Source organism: Bidens hawaiensis, unplaced genomic scaffold (genome assembly GCF_021521415.1).
Source record: "Bidens hawaiensis isolate Kalapana, Puna unplaced genomic scaffold, B.hawaiensis_p1.1 tig00002631_1, whole genome shotgun sequence".
Taxonomy (NCBI): Eukaryota; Viridiplantae; Streptophyta; class Magnoliopsida; order Asterales; family Asteraceae; genus Bidens; species Bidens hawaiensis.
This window is the reverse complement of record NW_027491143.1, coordinates 313,224-332,305: the sequence shown is the minus strand read 5'-3', so window position 1 is coordinate 332,305 and position 19,082 is coordinate 313,224. Positions and strand designations below refer to the sequence as shown.

The 19,082-nt window shown below is 36.3% G+C and overlaps 1 protein-coding gene across 1 annotated transcript; it reads right to left on the bottom strand.

Moving 5' to 3' along the window:
• Positions 1 to 5,474: 5,474 nt before the first annotated feature.
• Positions 5,475 to 6,336, bottom strand: LOC143620716 (21 kDa protein-like). The gene has a single exon (XM_077092342.1). The coding sequence runs from the start codon at positions 6,275 to 6,277 to the stop codon at positions 5,690 to 5,692; it is 588 nt and encodes a 195-aa protein (XP_076948457.1). The 5' UTR covers positions 6,278 to 6,336; the 3' UTR covers positions 5,475 to 5,689.
• Between the last annotated feature and the right edge of the window lie 12,746 nt (positions 6,337 to 19,082).

The following is a 19,082-nucleotide window of genomic DNA, read 5'->3' as shown; positions in this document are numbered from 1 at the left end:
CGGTATTTTACCGATTTTTTTCATTTGGTAACGATACGCATTTTTAGGGATTTTCGCATCGATTTTTTTTAATACCATTACAAGCTCATCTCAAACTACGGGTTAGTTAGGAGAAGTAAACAAGTATGTTTGGTTGAAAGTAATGGAATGAAGAAGGAATGGAATGAACAATGAAATGAAATGAAACATTACCATTTATTTGTTTTGTTTGGTTAACCTGTGGAAACGAAATGAATGATTACTTAATGTTATTTGGTATCCAAAAAATTTTTTAGGAATGAAATATAAAAAATAAAAATATTCCTATCTCAAAACATATATTTTTTACTAAAAAAACTGAAAGGGAAACGGTGGTGGTAGCTCCGGAGACGAAAATGGTGGTGGTGGCAGTCAGGCAGGATGGTTGTGGTGGTGGGGGTGGCGGTGGTAGCATTAGTAGTGATGGCGATGGTAGGGTGGCGGCAACGGAGGTGGTGGTCAGGCAGCGACAGTGGTGGTGGTGGTTATGGTCAGGTGGCGGTGGCAGCGCTGGAGGTAAGGTGGTGGTGGTGATGGTCGTGATGGTGAAGGTGGTGGCGACGACGACAGTGGCGGTCAGGTGGTGATGGCGATGATAGTGGTGGTGTTGAGAAAGTAGAGTGAGGGAGGAATGAAATGAAATGAAAAAAGGAAGGGGGTGAAAAGAAATGGTTTTGATGGAATGAAATTCCATGTGTAATGGATAATTTCATTCCATTAAGCAACCAAACACCACTTTATTCATTCCCACGTAATGAATCATTTCATTACTTTTGCCATTTCTGCATACCAAACGCTACATAAATGTTAGTAAATAATTGGGAAAAGTTGTTTATTTTTCGGCTTTCGAGTTTTAAGTGTGAAAAACAAATTGGGCTTTGGATCCTTCCAATTCCAGATGGCCCATATCATAATGAGACTCGGAGGACCTTCACTTCACATCAAACGGAAAACACTCTTTATCCACATTGGCCGTTAGTATTATGGATGAACAACTTAACCGTTATAACCGTTAACCGAATCACAACCTTCATAACCGAACAGATTTTAACCGATAACCGTCATAACCGATGGGTCACTTTTAATGAATTTTTGAAAACCGCCAAATGAGGGTCGTTTTAGCTAAAGATACTTCCGAACCCGCCATAACCAAACCGACCCATTTATTTAACCAACAATACGTTTGGGATTTACTTTCAGTAAACATATTGCCATTTTGATGTTTTCGGTTCAACTCTGTTATCAAATTAACTTAATTGGTATTACTATTATGAATTATATATTTTTGTTGAATTATATCCTGTCATTTTTTTTAATATCTGGTGCCAAACTTTTAGGCCCAATACATTGTTTTGGTTATGGTTAACCGACCTATAACCGACTCATTTTAACCTTCAAAACTGATTAATCGAAACCGTCATAACGGATCAGTTATGGTTATGAGTTTGACCTAAAACCGACTCATGCACACCCCTAGTTAGTACTACTTAATATAATTCTTAAATTGTTTTGATCACAATTATGTGCAGTCAATCTTAATTTGTTTGATTTATGTGAGCGTACCAACTTACATACACCTTGTGAAATAGCGACATCTCTAATGTCTTGATATCTTGATCGCTTGGAAGTCTTTATATGTACCACAAATGTTTAATAGACATCTTTGATACAATAATACCTTAACGTACAATACGTATGCGAATTCTTTTTTCACAAATCGATTCATGAAATCACATCCAAATATCTCGGAATCATCAATACATACCCAATTAATCATCAATTCACCGAAAAACAGTTTTGGATGGTTAATTGATCAATTTTTCACTTTTTTTCACGAAACCGGTTTTTAGCGTTTAAATTTTTTGGCTGAGTGTTTAGGGTTGGGGTGAGTGTTTGTTGAGCGTGTTAGTATTTTTGCCTTGTTTTTTGTTTTTGAGCGTCTCGCAACACGTTAAGCCATTATCATACAATATCTCTACCCCATATATATATATATATATATATATATATATTCTAGTATTCAAATTAACTAAAGAGTCGTTATGTTATGTATCTCGAAGATTCTATTTTCTAAATCAAATATGTCGAAAAAAATAACATAGTTAATACTAAAATTATTATTTTTCAAAAAGTTAGGTATCTTAGATTTTGATATTTTCACAAAACGACATCAATTATGCATCCCACATGGGTATGGCCCACCTCAATCACGTGTATGTAGGTCCCACTATATTTACCATGCCTAGCATGTTTTGCTTTCCTGCCCCTTTCTTTTTTACTCATCAATAAAGTCGTTACCTTTCAGTTTTTCTAAACTCAAGTGCATTTTTATTTGTTTGTTACAAGTTATATTTACTATAAAAGTTATAAGAGAAAATTACTAAAATAGACATCCTTGATCAAATATTTCCTAAAATATAAATGCCTATTCTACCTTACATCTCTACAATTATTGTTTTTTTTACCAATAAAAAACCGACATGTTAGCGAAGCTGGCTAAGTCTTAGCTGTCACTTTATGGGCACATATTTTTTTATGAAAAGTAAACGGGGGCCCACCTTTAGCCAATAAAAATTCGACACGTGTCAAAGGTGGCTAAACTAGTCTACATCTATGGTTATTTAGCTGACATCCTTGACTCTTAGCCGGTTTTAGGATACGTGTCTATTTACTTAGCCGGCTTTGGGATACATGTACATTTGCTTAGCCGGATCAAAATATTCTTTCTTAGCCGGTTCCAACTCGGTTTTAGGCTAAAGCTTCACTTAGCCATCTTTTTTTTTCCATTTAGCCGTCTAATTTTAGCCGCCAATTAGATGACTAAGTTCTGAGTGAGACAGGTTGGTGGTCCCACTCATCCCAACCTATTCGGTCTTAATTTGCTTAGCTTCCCGCCCTTTTTCTTCTTGTCCTACTTGAATCGATGTAGTGATCCTAAGCCAGGGTGTAATCTGTCAGGCCTGAGGGACACGGAGTGGTGTTCCCGACAGTTTCGAGACCTCCTCATGGGCTCTTCATTCACACTTACAATCAACATTATTGTGTCTCGTGGTTCATTGCTAAACTGGCTTTATGTTTTTGTTTTTATGTGGTATATTAGTCATGTATGCATATTTTTTTAAATATTCATTTGAAAATATAAAAGATAGAAAATATTATAAAATTATACCGAATTTATAATTAAGACTAAGGGGTGTGGGGGGCTTTAATGGGGGCTTTAGTGGGGGCTCCAACCAGTAATATTATGACGTGTGGCAGAGAGAAAAACTGGATAAGGGGGTTGTTGGAGCCCCTGTTGGAGCCCTGGCCCCTGGTGTGGAGGGGCTTCAGCAGGGGCTCCAGCGAAATTTTTTTTTTTTTATAAATATATTCAAACAACGTATTATTAAAAAAACTCATAAATTATTAAAAAAACACACATTAATAAAAAAAACACATTAATATCTAAAATTCAAATTACAAAAAAAAAACATACTAAAAATTAAACAAACAATAATACTTAATAATAACACTAATCTAATACAAGATCATCGGGTCGCCTCGCCCACAAATGTTCAACCAACTCATGTCGAAGATTCCCGTGTATCTCACGGCTCTTGATATTTGCTATGTTATGAAGTCTTTGTTGATCACTGATTGTGGACGGTTGTGGCGGAATGTCACCTTGGTAGTTTTGGCAGATAGCTTTGTCCTCGTCTTCTAACGTCATGTTGTGTAGGATCAGACACGTGTAGACGACGTCCATTATCCTCTCCTGAGTCCAATAACGTATCGGGTTCGCCAGCACATAATATTGTTTTTTCAGAACTCCAAAAGCTCTTTCAATATCTTTTCTAGCAGACTCTTGCTTCTTCGTAAAATACTTCCGTTTATCGGCGATTGGATCTGTAAAAGCTTGAACTAACAAAGCCCATTCGTTGTAAATACCATCGACCAGATAGTACCCGTACTTGAAGAGTTCTCCATTTGCAACAAAAGATTGAGGTGGTTTAACCCCGTCGATAAGGTCGTTGATCAAATGTGACTGATCGATAACATTAATGTCGTTATTTGACCCAGCAACACCAAAAAAAGCATGCCAAAACCAAAGATCCTATGACACCGCCGCCTCAAGTATAAGGGTCGGCCCTTCATGATCACCACGGTGGAACTGACCTCGCCAGGCCGTTGGACACATAGCCCATCCAACATGCGTACAATCGATGCTACCTAGCATCCCAGGAAAACCATGTTTTTCTGCGTGCACCTCATATATGCGTTGGATGTCATACATTGTAGGTTTACGCAGATATCTCCGAGAGTAAATCGATATGACTCCTACGTATATAAAAATCTATAAACATATAATATATATTAAAAAATGTAATAAATATTTAATAAAAACTAAAATTAATGTTTTTTACCTTGGCAGAAAAAATGAAGGGATTCACGTGCAACCCATTTCGACATCTGTAAATACTCATCCAAAGCGTCCGACGAGATGCCGTACGCTAATTGACGGATAGCAGCCGTGCATTTTTGAAGAGAGGTAAAACCGGGGAGACCCCTAGCATCCTCCCTTTGTTGAAAAAAGGGATACCGTGCCTCTAAATCACTTGCTATACGCATGAACAATTGTCTGCTCATTCGGAAACAAGTTCGAAAATCCGACTCCTCGTATACCGGTTGAGGGCTAAAATAATGCCTAATCAAAGTATCGTTAGCACCCGATCGATCACGATCACGAGGTGGTGCTCTAACTCTCGGGACTCGAGGTTGATGGGCTTGATTTTGCAAGAGATCCACCACGGTTGCGGTCAAAACTCCCCCTACATGAAGAAGCAAATCATCCTCTTCGGAGGAGTTGGAATCAGACGAGTACCACGACATTTTTTTTGTGTTAGTTTTGAGAGGATTTTAGGAGGAAATGTGTATAATTGTGAAATGAAGTATATTTTATAAAGGTATATATTTATAGTTTAAGAAAATATATTTTTTTTAATATTTAAGAGCCCAACGGCTCTTTTTCTAAACCCAATGCAAGTTTCTCTCTCTCTTCAGCCGCTAACCAGCTCACGCCTCTCTTTTTTTTTCCGTTAGCGCCCCCGCTAGCGCCCTGGTGGTGTGGTGTTAGTGCCTGGGGGCACGAGCGGAGGGGCTCTAGCGCCCCCGTTGAAGCCCCACACCCCCTCAGCCTTAAGCCTAACGCTGTTGTATCTTTCCTTTTCCCCATGTGAGGTTTGATTTTTTAATTCATTTTATATTTACCGACATTTTCGATATTTTAACCCAACTTTCTTAATCATAACACTAGAAAAATATTAAATCAATTTAAAATACTTAAAGACAAAGGTATGCGACATTCGGAATCATTAAGCATAATTAATCCAAAATTTATTTAAATAATCTTTCAAATATAAAGCAAAATCCGTGATCATTTGGTCAAATAAAACTAAACAAAATGGAGACTTAATTAATTATTTTACAACCTCATCATTATACTAAACAAAAGAAAAACATAAAAACAAGTATTTAACTATTTATACATCTTTCGGATAATATTAATCAAAACCCGACCCGAATAATCCAAACGGGTTAACACTTAACAAGGCTACTAATATATATTTTATAACACACAAAAAATTCATTGGTGGAAGTAGTGCACTAGGGCCCACCATTCCACCAATCTCAACTAATGCTTTTCAGCAAAGTTGTTAACAAGTGCTAGAGCATTACTAGTAACATGGGCCACACTAGTGATCTGAGCCCGAACCGAAGACTTGACCCGGCCCTCCATGGCCCGGCCCCCGAACCCGTCCATGCAAGTGTTCTCGTCCGTTAGGGCCGAACTGACCCATGTTTGAACATTACTCATATGAAAAATGAACTCTTGACCCTTGACCTTGTCACAATTTTTTAACTCCTTGATGGACTTACTGACCCGGTCCAAACTATCACTAACTTCCTCTAGGCAATCTCCTATAGCGGACCGTTCGCGGGGTTTTAACCCGTTTAATTTTTTTAACTTGTTTAAGTAAGCCTGGGTCGACTGGGACCGTTTCAGGCTTACAGCCAATGCAGTCCGGGCCAACTGGGCCGGACTGGATTGGATGGAGTTGGCAAATGGGGAAAGTGATTGTTCACATAAGGCCGGGTAAGTGACCGAGGCGCAAGATGACTTGATGAAGCTCGAGGTGGGTTTGACCGTGGTCGAGGTGGTCGTTGTGGCTAGGTAGAACATGGCGAAAATGATGAGTGATGTGGCTAGCTTGGAGTCCATATTGTTGGAGGCAAGTGATATTAATGTTATGTGTGTATGATATGTTGTTGATTTGGTGTGGGTATTTATAGAAGGTGGTTAAGTGGTTATGGGCTTGGGTTGCATTGCTGGAGCCGTGTGAAATGTGGTGTAGCCGTGTTGGGTTTTGTCGGGTTTAGACATTAGATAGATTTTGAGCATGTGGAGCAAAAAGTTAAAATTTATTATTATTATTATTATTATTATTATTATTGAACGACCAACTAATCATGTAAATGGGTTACAGACTAAATTCATCACATTGGGATACACTCGTCTTTCGATTTGGGAAAAACACTCGCCTAAGGCCACATACTCGTCTAGTCTCTCATCATCATCTGGTGATGCTGAAATTAAATGGGCGGGATCGAACATGGATCATATGAAACACTAAACTTTTCCTTGCCACTCTACCACAAGCTCATTTGATATTGTTATTATTACTATTATTATTTCGTTCTTTTAAAACATGTATGATGCATCAAGTCACGTTCACCCATCATGTCCAATACTGCATCAGATTATTTCGAACTATCGTTGCTTCGCTCAATACGCGTAAGTCATTGATTAACTTACTTTTCATGTTTATTCAGCATGTTAATTTAAAGTTTTTATTTCACTAAATGTAATTTGGAAAAGTTGGTAGACCTGTTAAATTTAGAAATTCTTATAAAATGATGCCTCTTGTATTACTTAAGTATTCGGTTTTTAATCTATTTTTTTCAAATATATTTATCTATTTACTTTATGGTTTCTCGTTGCGTCACCAAACATGACACAAACTCACCTATAAAAACAAATCTTTAACTTGTGCTAATAAAAACATATTTTACCGGTAAACCCATGCACCTTCTGTAATCCGACTCCTTAATCTACTCATATGTCCACGGTTGGACTTGGACACTCAACCCCATATATTTTTTAACAGCTCTCAACGTCATCATAAAGAACACATTTCCATCACAACTTGACACGTATATACAGATTTTGTTTTAATATTTCGGATTTATTAATCATAGGCAGTGAGGAGAGATTAGGTTTTCTTCACAATCAACACATAAAACAAGCATTAAATTACGGGTACAGTCAGTTGAGCCAGGTCGTTGTCTACTATCTATTTTGTTTCACACGCAAGAGAAGAAAAGGGGAACACCATCACTATATTATTATCATTAAATAAATAGCAAGCTTATGTGTCCAATTAAAAGAAAAGAATGCAAATCATAACTTTTCAACTTAATATTTGGTAATAGAATTTTCTTTAATTATATTCGTTTCAATTAATATACCTATAATATAATATTATGTCTTGTGCTTGTCATGTAAATATGAGGTATCTCTCAGTTGTGTTTTAGTGGTAGATGACTAGGAGGCTTTGATTTTTCAATGAAGTCTCAAGTTCGATCTTTACTTGTGAAATTTTGGGTGGATATTGGTAATGAAATATTTGACTTAGGCTTGTGATTTTAAGCTCGAATCCTGAGCCCATCCGGATTTTAGTTCCACCAGATATTACGTTAGAGAATTCTGCTTTTGTAGTGACACAGTGAATGTCATATGTGTTGATGTGGGCCAATGGGAACAAGTTTGGAATATTAGAAACGAAATGAAAGGTAGTGGTGTTAGGAAATAACTAGGATGACAGCTGTTGGTATGGTTTTACGAGAACACGACTAAGCCAAACTTTGAAGTCAACGTGGGCCTGGTTAAGACAACGTAGTCTGGCCAGAATGTGACAACGGAGCTCTCCAAATTGGAAAGCGTGGTGGTCTAACACAAAAAGAAAGTCGTCGTTTTAAAAAAACATGAGACTCTCACCAACTATTCGCACAAAAACGCATATTATTTGAAAAAACACAATTATTTTCTCATCTTTTTTTCTATAAAGTTATGAGTTAGATAGTTTGATTGGTTAGAAAAGAGTGTGATCGCACACCCAAGCCCTGGCTAGTTAAAACCTAGCCTAACGCCCATTAAACCCATTACACCCAAGCCTGTTCACGCTCTTGGTGCATTGCACGTTCGGTGTTCAACGCCACAGCCAGTGATGTGACACATATGGGGCGATATTAGAAACCAACTGTGCTACATAGTTCTAAACTTATAATAAAAACCACTCTATTAGTTACACCATATAGTACCATACTATTAGTTGAAGAGTTAATGAACCGAACCTACCACACCTCCTATAGTTACACTTACACCATACTATGGTTGGTTTTGGATAAGCCATGTCACTTGTTTAACTAGATTTTTATTTTTTTCGTAAAATAGATTTTTCGTCCATATTACTTCTTGTCCTTGTTAGGATTCTGGCTCTATTAAGTGCATGCACACGTTATATGTGGATATTATAATATCCAACTAAATAATAATACATGCTTGTATAATATCCAAACTTGTAGGCATGTCTAAAAAGGACAGTTTTTCCCCTTTTATCTGTAGAAACTATTTATTTATTTACTTTTTTTTCCTGAAAAACGTAGTAGATAAAATATACATTATCCATAATATCAAAATTCATTATTTACCTCCACAAAAGGTCACGGTCATTGACAAGTTATGTAGACTGTAGAGTAAAAGAAAACAAAGTTTAAAGAATTACAATTATCACATAGTGTGTAATCTTGTATGTTCAATCACACACGTAAATGAATGAACATGTTATATATTTGCTTATATTCGGTTGATTAATTAAACAAACATAATTGTTTTTATGTGTCCATTTGTTTACTAGATATAAATACGCAAACAAACTTTTCGTTGAACATTTAACGAATAGTTTGCTAGAACTTTATATTCGTAAGCATGGGATGTAATCTTTACCCAAAATCAATTATCATAATAATATCATTTTTATATATAAAACCCTAACAACCTAAATTTACTTTTACATATTAATAAAACAATAAATATATCCGTTAAATCATAATTCTTTCAACTAACATAGTAATATAGGGAGTGTTATTGTTGGTATAAATTAGAATACTTGTTACTTATTTTCTAGGATACTATTAGGGGTACAAACGAGCCGAGCTGCTCGCAAGCTACTCGAGATCGGCTCATGAAAAAGCTCGATCGAACTGAGCTTAAACGAGCCTGAGCCTAAAAGAAAGCTCGTTTAATAAACGAGCACGAGCCCGAGCTTCACTTATCGAGCTCGAGCCGGCTTGAGCGAGCCTTAACGAGCCTGTCATTTATATATTCTTTATTATAAAAATATATATATTAATAGATCCATATATATTTAATAATTATTAGTTGATATATATAATTTTATGAAAAATATTAACTTATTAACATATTATTTTATTTATACAGTTATTATGAAAATAAACATACAAATATAATCATAAATATATAAAAAATATAATTAATAACTATTAAACGAGTCAAGCTCGAGCTTTATAAATAAAGATCAAAACGAGCCGAACTCAAGCTCGAGACCCGTATAAATTAAACGAGCCGAGCTCGAGCTCGGCTCGGTTCGTTTGCACCCCTAGAATCATACTATACACCTTGCTTAGTGCTTACCCCAATCAATTAGGACAATTAAAGCAATTAATTTCTAGTAGATAAGAACTTATATATTAAAAAAAACAAAAAAAAAACTTAACGCCTAAAGGTTTAATAGGTTGAGGTGAATTTATATATTCTAGCTCATACAAATATAACTATGTAATAATTCATGATTCAAGAATCCAAGGAGTGTAAACGTGTATTTTATTATAATAAAATTTAAAATTGTAAAATCGTCTTCTAACGTTGAATTTGAAATTTATTTGGCGGACCCTAGTAGCTTGATAATTTAGGTTGAAAGTGGAATTATGTGGTTAAAATAGTGTAACATAATAATAAGGTGGCATTTATTTATTTGTTATAATACTATAAAAGATATGAAATTATGCACCGTTGCCGACACGGATGAGTAAATTTTGCAGCCTATACTACCAAGGCTCTAGTGGTGGGTTTGGTACAAAATCCATTATAATTTATTTTATATACATAATATAATATATAGCCATTTGATGTTTATAAATAACGTCACATTATTAATAACGGCTGAAGTAATAATAATAATAATAATAATAATAATAATAATAATAATAATAAGAAGAAGCTAGGGACCGTTGGAAAACGTACGGACTATTTACGAGAACTGAGAAGCACCATTCCTACGTTTAGGTGAGCAAATGACCTGAGGTGGTCGTGAGCTATTCGGAGTTGAATTGATAAAAGCCTCAATTGTGTTGAGTTTTTTCGAGCTAAAGTCAAGCCCGTGTCTCAAATAATGCTCGTTTAGTTATCGAGCATAGCTCGAGCCTGGTGTACTGTGAAGTTTACACATTTTCAATTTCTAAGTATTAATTTCACATTATGCATCCAAGATTAGGCTAGTTTAAGATAGCACGCGAACTTGATCAGAGTATAAGCTCATTTTAACTTTTTTCTCAAAATAAATAAAAATAATAAAAAAGAACATGTATATATTAATTAATAAGTAATAAACGAGTCGACGGAGAGCTTGACAAAACAACTCATTAACCAAAGTCTAACTTTTGAAAAAGAGCTCGAAACGAGCCGAGCTCGGCTTAAACTCAGCTTGATTACACCTTAGTTAGTCTTATGAGTGTGCATGAAACCGAAAAACTCAACCTGAAGCTGAAAGCAAATCAAATAATAGAAAAGAAACAAAAATGACTGTTTTGTTTTATGTTTTTTGTAGAAAGTCAAATTTACAGTTCGGTTTCGATTTTGCATGTAACCAACCGAAAAAATACAAACTAATTCTATAGTTTTTCATTTTTCTATTTTAATTAACTCAAATATTTTAACCAAAATATATAATAATCAACTAGTGATTTAATAATAAATGATAAATTTGGGCCAATTTTTTCAGGCCCAGTATTTTAAGCTTAAATGATAAAACAAAAAAAACCAAAACTAAACGGCTTTCAAATAACTAAAAATCAAAATTTCAGTTTTTTTTGGGTTTTAGCTAAAACCCGACCTAAACCATAGTATGCACACCAAAGTGAGTCTATTAGTTTGGCCGGTCCAAAACATCGAATCACATCATAATATATTCTTATTTGAATAAGTTATTATGTTATTTTATTATAGATTAATTTAAATATTAAATATTTCACCTCATATAATCTTAACAGGTCCCATCACAAATCTACTCACACAACCTTACATATGTAGTTGCATGTTCTATGTCACACTTGATTTGAATCTCACGAGCAAAATCGTGGTATGTTGTGTATTATACCATACCATAAAAACTAACACATTCTTACTTTTTCTTACAAGAAAACAAATAAGTATAAATTTGTTATGTAAAGCCCATCTACTTGCAAAAAACTATAATAAAGCGTCAATACGCTATTTTTTTTTATTGTAAAGTAAAGTTCTTAAAATTGTTTAAAATACTTGTACTTTGGAAAATTTTATTAAATAATGAACTGTGTAACTCTTAAAGGATGAACAGTTTAAAACACAATGATATATACATTTTTTTCTAAATAAACATTGAATGTCGCTATATCGAACTTTGAACAATTTTTAAAAGTTACCATGTCACTATTTAGGAAATTGTGTGGCTAAATGTACCCCCACTGGTTGCTTGTCATACCCTCCCTTAGAAAAACCAACTTTAATATTACCCATTGAAGTTATATAATTACCAAATTAGCACAAAAACAAAAAAATCATATTTTTTTAAGTTGCGTTTTTTTTATGATTTCGAGTTTGGGTTTCGGGTTTAGGGTTTAGGTTTTCGGGTTTAGGGTTCGGGTTTAGGGTTTAGTTTTTCGGGTTTCCGGTTTCGGGTTTAGAGTTTAGGGTTTTGGGTTTAGGGTTCGGGTTTAGGGTTTAGAGTTTCGGGTTTAGGGTTTAGGTTTCGGGTTTAGGGTTTAGGTTTCGGGTTTTTGAGTTTCGGGTTTCTTTTGTAAAAGATAAAGAGGTAAAATAAGTATATTATAAATATATATACTATTAAAATTAAAAAAAATAAATATTTACAATATTAATACTAAAAAAATAAATTAATAGTAATACTTTATAGTTTTTAATTTGATATATGTAGTAAATATTAGTAAGTAAAAAATATGTGGTGGGGACTAATATGTATATAATTAATGTTAAAGGGTAATAATAATTTATCTAATAAGTTAAGGGGGTGTATATTTAGTAAAAATGATGTAATGGGGGTATGTTTAGCAGCAGGAAAAGACAGAAGAATGACACATTTAGAGACTTTATTATACAAAAATATTTAAATATTTTTTTATTCACTTTATTTAAGTCGAATATTACCATACTAAAATTAGCATGAGGGATCATAACATGTGATTATATGAATATGCGAATATGAGTAATGAGATACGTAATTAGATCTCAAACAGGAACCATAGAATTTTTAGTTTTTCCGAACCATAGAAATATAGAATATTATAATTATAATTGTATTTTAATTTTATCCTATTAAAGTATCTAATTGGTCCTTATTTTGGGCACAATACTCAAGAAGGGACCTATCACGTGAAACTATTATTTGCAAAAAATAATTATAACAATAATAATAAATAATTAATAACAAATATTTAAAAAAAAAACTTACTATTAAAATATGAGGTAAAAAGGTGAAACAAATTTGACTATTAGAAAAAAAAAACATAAGAACACGGCTGATTGAGTGCACTCTGCACCCATTCATTTTATTCCTAATTTAGACGGTGAGCTAAATTATATAATTAGAATGGAAGTGAAGATTGGAAATTCTAAGTTCTTAAGTTTGAATTTGATTTCAATTGTATTTTATTGGAGTGGATTTTTGGGTGATAGGTTTTCTCTGAAACATGAGATGGTGGGTTTGAGCTACCCAGTGTTGTCTGCGATCTCGAACGTATGATGGCCTTTTGTTATTGGGTAACTCGAGTAGCCGCAATTTAATCGTTTGTCGATAAAAAAAAATTATATTCCTAACTTAAAACGTATCCACACATTAAAACATAATTTAACATTTAACCAACTAACATAAGGATACTAATACTGGCTTCGATAATATCGGCATGGATACTTTATTAAGTAAAATAATTTATTAAGAAAATAATTTTTTTAAAGAAGACATTAAAGTTCTAAAAACGTTATTATGTAAATAGCTTAAAAGATGTATGGAGGTTGTCCAAAAAGTTTGAAAAAGAGCAACTGTCATTAAGGATTTTACAATGACACATTAATGACTTGTAAATTATATTGTCTAGAATAAATTTCATATCAGTACTATAATATAAATAAACATGTCATAATGATATGTTTGAAATTTTTGAAACATCATTATTTAAAAGATAAAAGATATAAAAAAAGGAAAAAAAATAGTATCTTAGTCTGGTTTGTTCCATGATGGAAACGAAAAACCTTATGGCGAAACTATAAAGTTTGTTGGGTTGTATGTCTAAAGATTATGTGAGACAAAAATTATAACTAGTTTAATTATAAAAAAAGGTCTAGTGGATTACGTGGATGATGCTGCTTAAACAAGTTGTACCATATGCATCAAGAGTTTACTTTGAACAACACATTTCATGTAAATCAAGAAATTACAAAATAGCGCGTATATAATAGTACGAAATTCATATTTAATAATGTAAAATTCAAAACCGATATTATGGTAATCGGCCTAGTTATAATTATTACGATTCAAATGCATTTAACTAAATTAGTCGGTACTAAACAATATAAAATAATATCAAATTCTAACTATAACAAACATCATAAAAAAATGAACCAAATGTAACGTGTATAAAAATCAACGAATAAAAGTTTGGCAAGAACCAAAGAATTAGCTTTTTGAATATATAGTTAGGGGAATGTTCATATACATTTTAATACTGTCAGCGTTTTTCAGTAGTAAGCGTTTGAGTAAGGTGCGCGTGGGATCAATGACTGTTGGGCCAATGGTAACGGCCTGGTCAGGGTATTTGCCATTGAAGGCCCATTCTTCTGGTTCGGTGAATGTTGGTTTAGCCATCTTTGGTTTGGGTTTAGATGAGACAGATGCGATGCATACCTGGGGAATGCCGGTGATCATCGCTACACCCTCAGCTGTTGGCCATCCCATCATGCCGTGGACTGAAGATACCACGGCGTTGAATCTTGCCATCCCGTCTCTCCCGAAGAGAATGTCGTATGTGTGGTGTGGCTTCCTCATTACGACAAAGTCCACATCTTCTGTGCGGGAGTGTTTCCCGTCCGTGAGAGTGACGGGGAAAGATAGGATACCCAGGGGGGTGTTTGTGCTGCCGTCGAACCCTTCCATCGAGGCGCAGACCGTTTCTAGGCGTTCCTTGTCTTCGTCATCTAGCTTGTCGAAGAACTGCCTGTACATCACCGTTGACGAGGCGCCGTTGTCAGCAAGAGTGCGTGAAGTGATGTAGTGCCCCAGCTGGCTTTTGATGACGATAGGGCCTTCTTTGCTGGGTCCTCCTGGCACTCGCGGGAAGCGCACCTCAGCTTCCTTCCACGCGCATGGTTCTGTCGTTCGTCTTTTTCTTCCTGTGATGTTAGTATGAACCATGTGGATGCTGATGTCAACGGGCTTTCGTCCATTGCCTTTGTACCGTTTCTCATTCCTCCTTCCATTCTTGATTGATGCCACGAGGTGCGTAAGTCTTCCATCCTTGACGAATGTTTCAACAACATCCTTCAAGGATGTACACTCCTCAGTGTTGTGACCCTTTGTCCCGTGGAAGTCACAGGATTTGCTCTGATCCACATTAGGTCGCTGCCGGATCATTGGAGCTTTTGGCCATGGGAGTTTTTCGGTGGCAAATATCTCCGTGACGCTTTTGGTGAGTGGCGTCCACCGGTGTTTTTGGCTTGAAGGGTGCGTGTTATCCCTTCCTCCAACAAGAGGGCGAGAGCTGGATGAGGTGTCAAAGTTTACCCTTGACTGCCAAATACCTAGCTTCCTCTTTTTGTTCTGCCGGGCGATCCGAACATTGTTTTCTCTGGTCCTCTGCGTGTATAGGTGTGTACTCTGGGGGAGATCCCTACCCAGTTGCTTCTCCGTCTCGGCAAAGCGCTTGGCCGCCGTCATGATGGCAACCCATGTGGATGGCATGCCGTCCTTACCCGTCAACGTGCGGATAAGCTCTGGGTATTCGGCACCCTGGATGAAAGCGGCGCGAACAAGATCTTCACTTATGTTGCCCAGACTCAGCCTTTTGGAGTTGAAGCGAGTGATGAAGTCTAGTAAAGATTCATCCTCCTCTTTGACGCAGTTGAGGATCGTCCACTGTTCTTCAGTATATTTCCTCTGTTGACTGAAGTGTTGGCTGAACTTGTGCTGAAAGTCCGTCCAATCATAGATGTGGTGGACCGGTAAACGATCGAACCACGCCCTGGCCGCTCCAACCAGCGTCATCTGGAACATATAACACCACGTGGGTTCCGTCCAGCTGCTGACGGTTGCCCCCGCTATGAATCTATTCAAGTGATCATCTGGGTCGGACATACCATCATAAGTGCCGATGTTGGACATCTGTTTGGCACTTCTCGGGGCGATTGCTTCCGCAATGTCCCTTGCAAACTTGGACTTTCCCGCATTTGCGGCAGCTGGTCTAAAGGTTTTGGAGAAGTCACGTGGGTTTCCTCCCGCGGTCCTTGGTTTGAAGGTTTCTCCAAAATTCCTTCTTGGTTGGAAGTCCGTTTCCTTACGCTTCCCTTTCGCCCTGTGGCGAGGGTTTGCGTCGGTGTCGGATTCCTCCCGATCATCGTCCGAGTACTCGCACTCACTGTTCATGTTGAGCTGTTGTCGAGTACTTCCGAATTCGTCAGCCTGTTGGAGTGAACGCAAACGTTCATCCAACTCAGCTTGGAACTCTTTCTGACGTGCTTCGGCCCACGCCTTAACTTGATCGAGTGTTTGGCGAGGGAGCTTCGCCTGTTTCTCTAACTGGGCATCAGTGAACCCCAGTGAAATATTGTTTACTGCACTTGCCCCGGCTTGGGTAACCGGGGTAGTGTTCGTAAAATTTGTATAACCGCCGGTGTTCCCCCCAGTAGCTGGGGTTGTGGTTACCGGGGTTTCTTGGTCACTTACTGGCCTTGGGACCGGAGTAACGTTAACCATTTCTTCAGAAATTTTGAAAAAACTAAGAATTAGTTCTAGCTTTTATGCACGGATGGCGCCAATGAAGAAACACTAATCGACCCCGGGCGGATTATGGATAATCTGGGGGTTAAGTAATGTTTCCCACGAGGGTTAGGTCCGGCAAAGAAGGATGTTCTTCAGATGACCTGCAAAACAGACACCGTAAGCTCGTCACTGAGAAGGGGGGGGGTTCCTCCTTGTGACCACCCTCCGGCGTGAGAATCAGACTAGATTGTTCTGAATATAAATGTATATTGAGAGAAATAGCTAGTGAAGGTAAAATACCAGATGATCCTACCGTTCCAAGGTGTTGGAGTATTTATAGCCGAAGGTAGGTTTCCAAGCAGGTACAGCCAGCTGTAGAATATTCCTGTTCTACCAACTATGGGCTACGCACGTGCCATGCTGGTTGGTGGGTAGGCAGCGGCTGATAGTGACCAGGCCGGCTGTGTACTATTCCTTTTCCACCAACTGCAGGCTATGTGCGTGCCACGACAGGGGTTGGTGAGTAGGCAGCGGCTAATAGTGACAAACAGTACTAGAGCATGCTCCTCGTACTGTTTGTCGGTGAGCTGTCACCCTGTGATTGGTTCATGGGCTGCTTTGGTCAGATCTTGTCTATTTTGTCCATACCTTGGCAGGTATAGTACAAAAGATCTTCCAGAAGCATACAGACTGGCTCATTTGGGCGGGAGTATTCCCGCCTTGCTCGTTCCTTCAGGTGACACTGAATTATTGAGTTAGTGCCTTGTGCGTGTAGCCTTGCTATTAGTGCGGGTAGCCTTCCCTGATGGCTTGTATCCGCAGCTGCGGGGACAGGCGGGATACTTCACCATTGGGAGGCTTTCCCTGCGGGAACAGCTGGCGTACTGCGCGTAAGGTCTTCATCTCTGAGCATGGTGGGTCCTGCGGAACCAGTTGGTCCTTGCGCAAACGTCCCTCTTCAAGGTGAGTCTTTCGGGTCCAACTGGGCTCTGCTGGGACCTACCTCTTCAGGCGACATATCACATAAATACAATGTTTTACCGACCATAGTGGATATTAAGTCATTCACTCTTTAATTTTTCTTTTTGAAAGTTACATATACCATCTACTAATGGAACATTCATATTGGAGCCTATATGTACACTTAAAAACAGAGGAAACAACTAAATCATTACTACATTGGATTCTTTATAATAAAAGAAAATTTTATAGAACCCTCTATATTTTGTTGTGGGTTGCTAAAATGAGGAAGCATAATAAAATTACGGTTTGTGATTAAAAAAACACGAGATAAAGAGTTAGATACGAGTGTTTTTGAAAAGTTATCAAAAGAATAAAAGTATTTTTTTTAGTTAAATTATAAGGATGCAGTTTCATATAAATGAAAACTGTAACGTGAATGCTCTAATATGGTTACATGAAAAATCTTGTTATCATTATTAAAAATTAGGTTGGTAGGTAACATACGGTTTCATACTTATGATATCTAATTTTAATAATTATCATCAAATCGAAATCTTTAGGTTGTTGGAAGTTAACTTATTAATCAGTCTTAATTAACTAATAGAGTGTCTTTGATCAAATTAGCTATATAACATAGATAATGAGACATAATTTTGATTGGAGAAAAGAAAATGACACTACAAAATTTCAACTATTCTTGATTACTTACACTATACTCGTTTTAAGTAAATTAGTTCTTGCATAAGAATATTGGTTTTAAATAATTTCAACTATGCCTTATTGATAAATAATAGTCCTAATTTCACTCTTGGCTTGTGACGGTCCCAACTAATGGTGTATCTTTTTAACAACGGTCCACGATTAACAAAATTATCCATCCGCTATAGTTGTCAATAAACATCTATGTGGCAGCATTGCGTGGTGATAATTTTATGTTTCTTTTTAATAAATTTGGTTTTAAATAATTTCATCTATATCCTATTGGCAAATAACATGCCCAAATAAAGGTGTTTTTTTTCAACGGTCCACTAGGCATGCCACGTAAGCTACAAACTAATGGAATTAACTATCCGTTAGTCACGAACCATTGGAAAATAATATATCTTTAGTTGAGACTACCACCAGCTAAATGTGAAGTTGAGATTGTTATTTGTCAATATGACACAATTGAAATGATTTAAAACCGATTCTCCTTAATGATATAACCAGTTTCTAGTTTGATTACGCCTGAATACATTATTTTTATTGTTTTTTCTCGAAAGAACTTTATAAAAACACCCCAACGGGCCACAATAACCAACAATTACAACATAACTATACCAAATTAAAAATTACACCAATCTAACCAAGAAAATGATTTAGATTTGAACCTATTATAATAAAACAACGATAACTGAGGGCTTTTATGTATAAATTTATTGTTTGTCTTCCTTTTTCTTAATGTTAGTGGAACTAACTAAAGTTTGGCATAGTTGGATAAAACCTGAACTAGACAATTTTTTAAGTATAATTGTTTCTCCATTAATGACAAGTTTACAAGTTGAGAAATCATTAAAATTGCCAAACTTTGCCTAAGTGCATTTTCTAATCAAAATTGTTGAAGCATATTGTGACCTAAGATAAACTTTCTTAAAGTGTAACTATTTTTATGTTTTTACTTAAAATCAACTAAATCATTTT

Coding starts and splice junctions, on each gene's coding strand:
- LOC143620716 (XM_077092342.1), bottom strand. CDS start 6,277: ATGGACTCCAAGCTAGCCACATCACTCATCATTTTCGCCATGTTCTAC.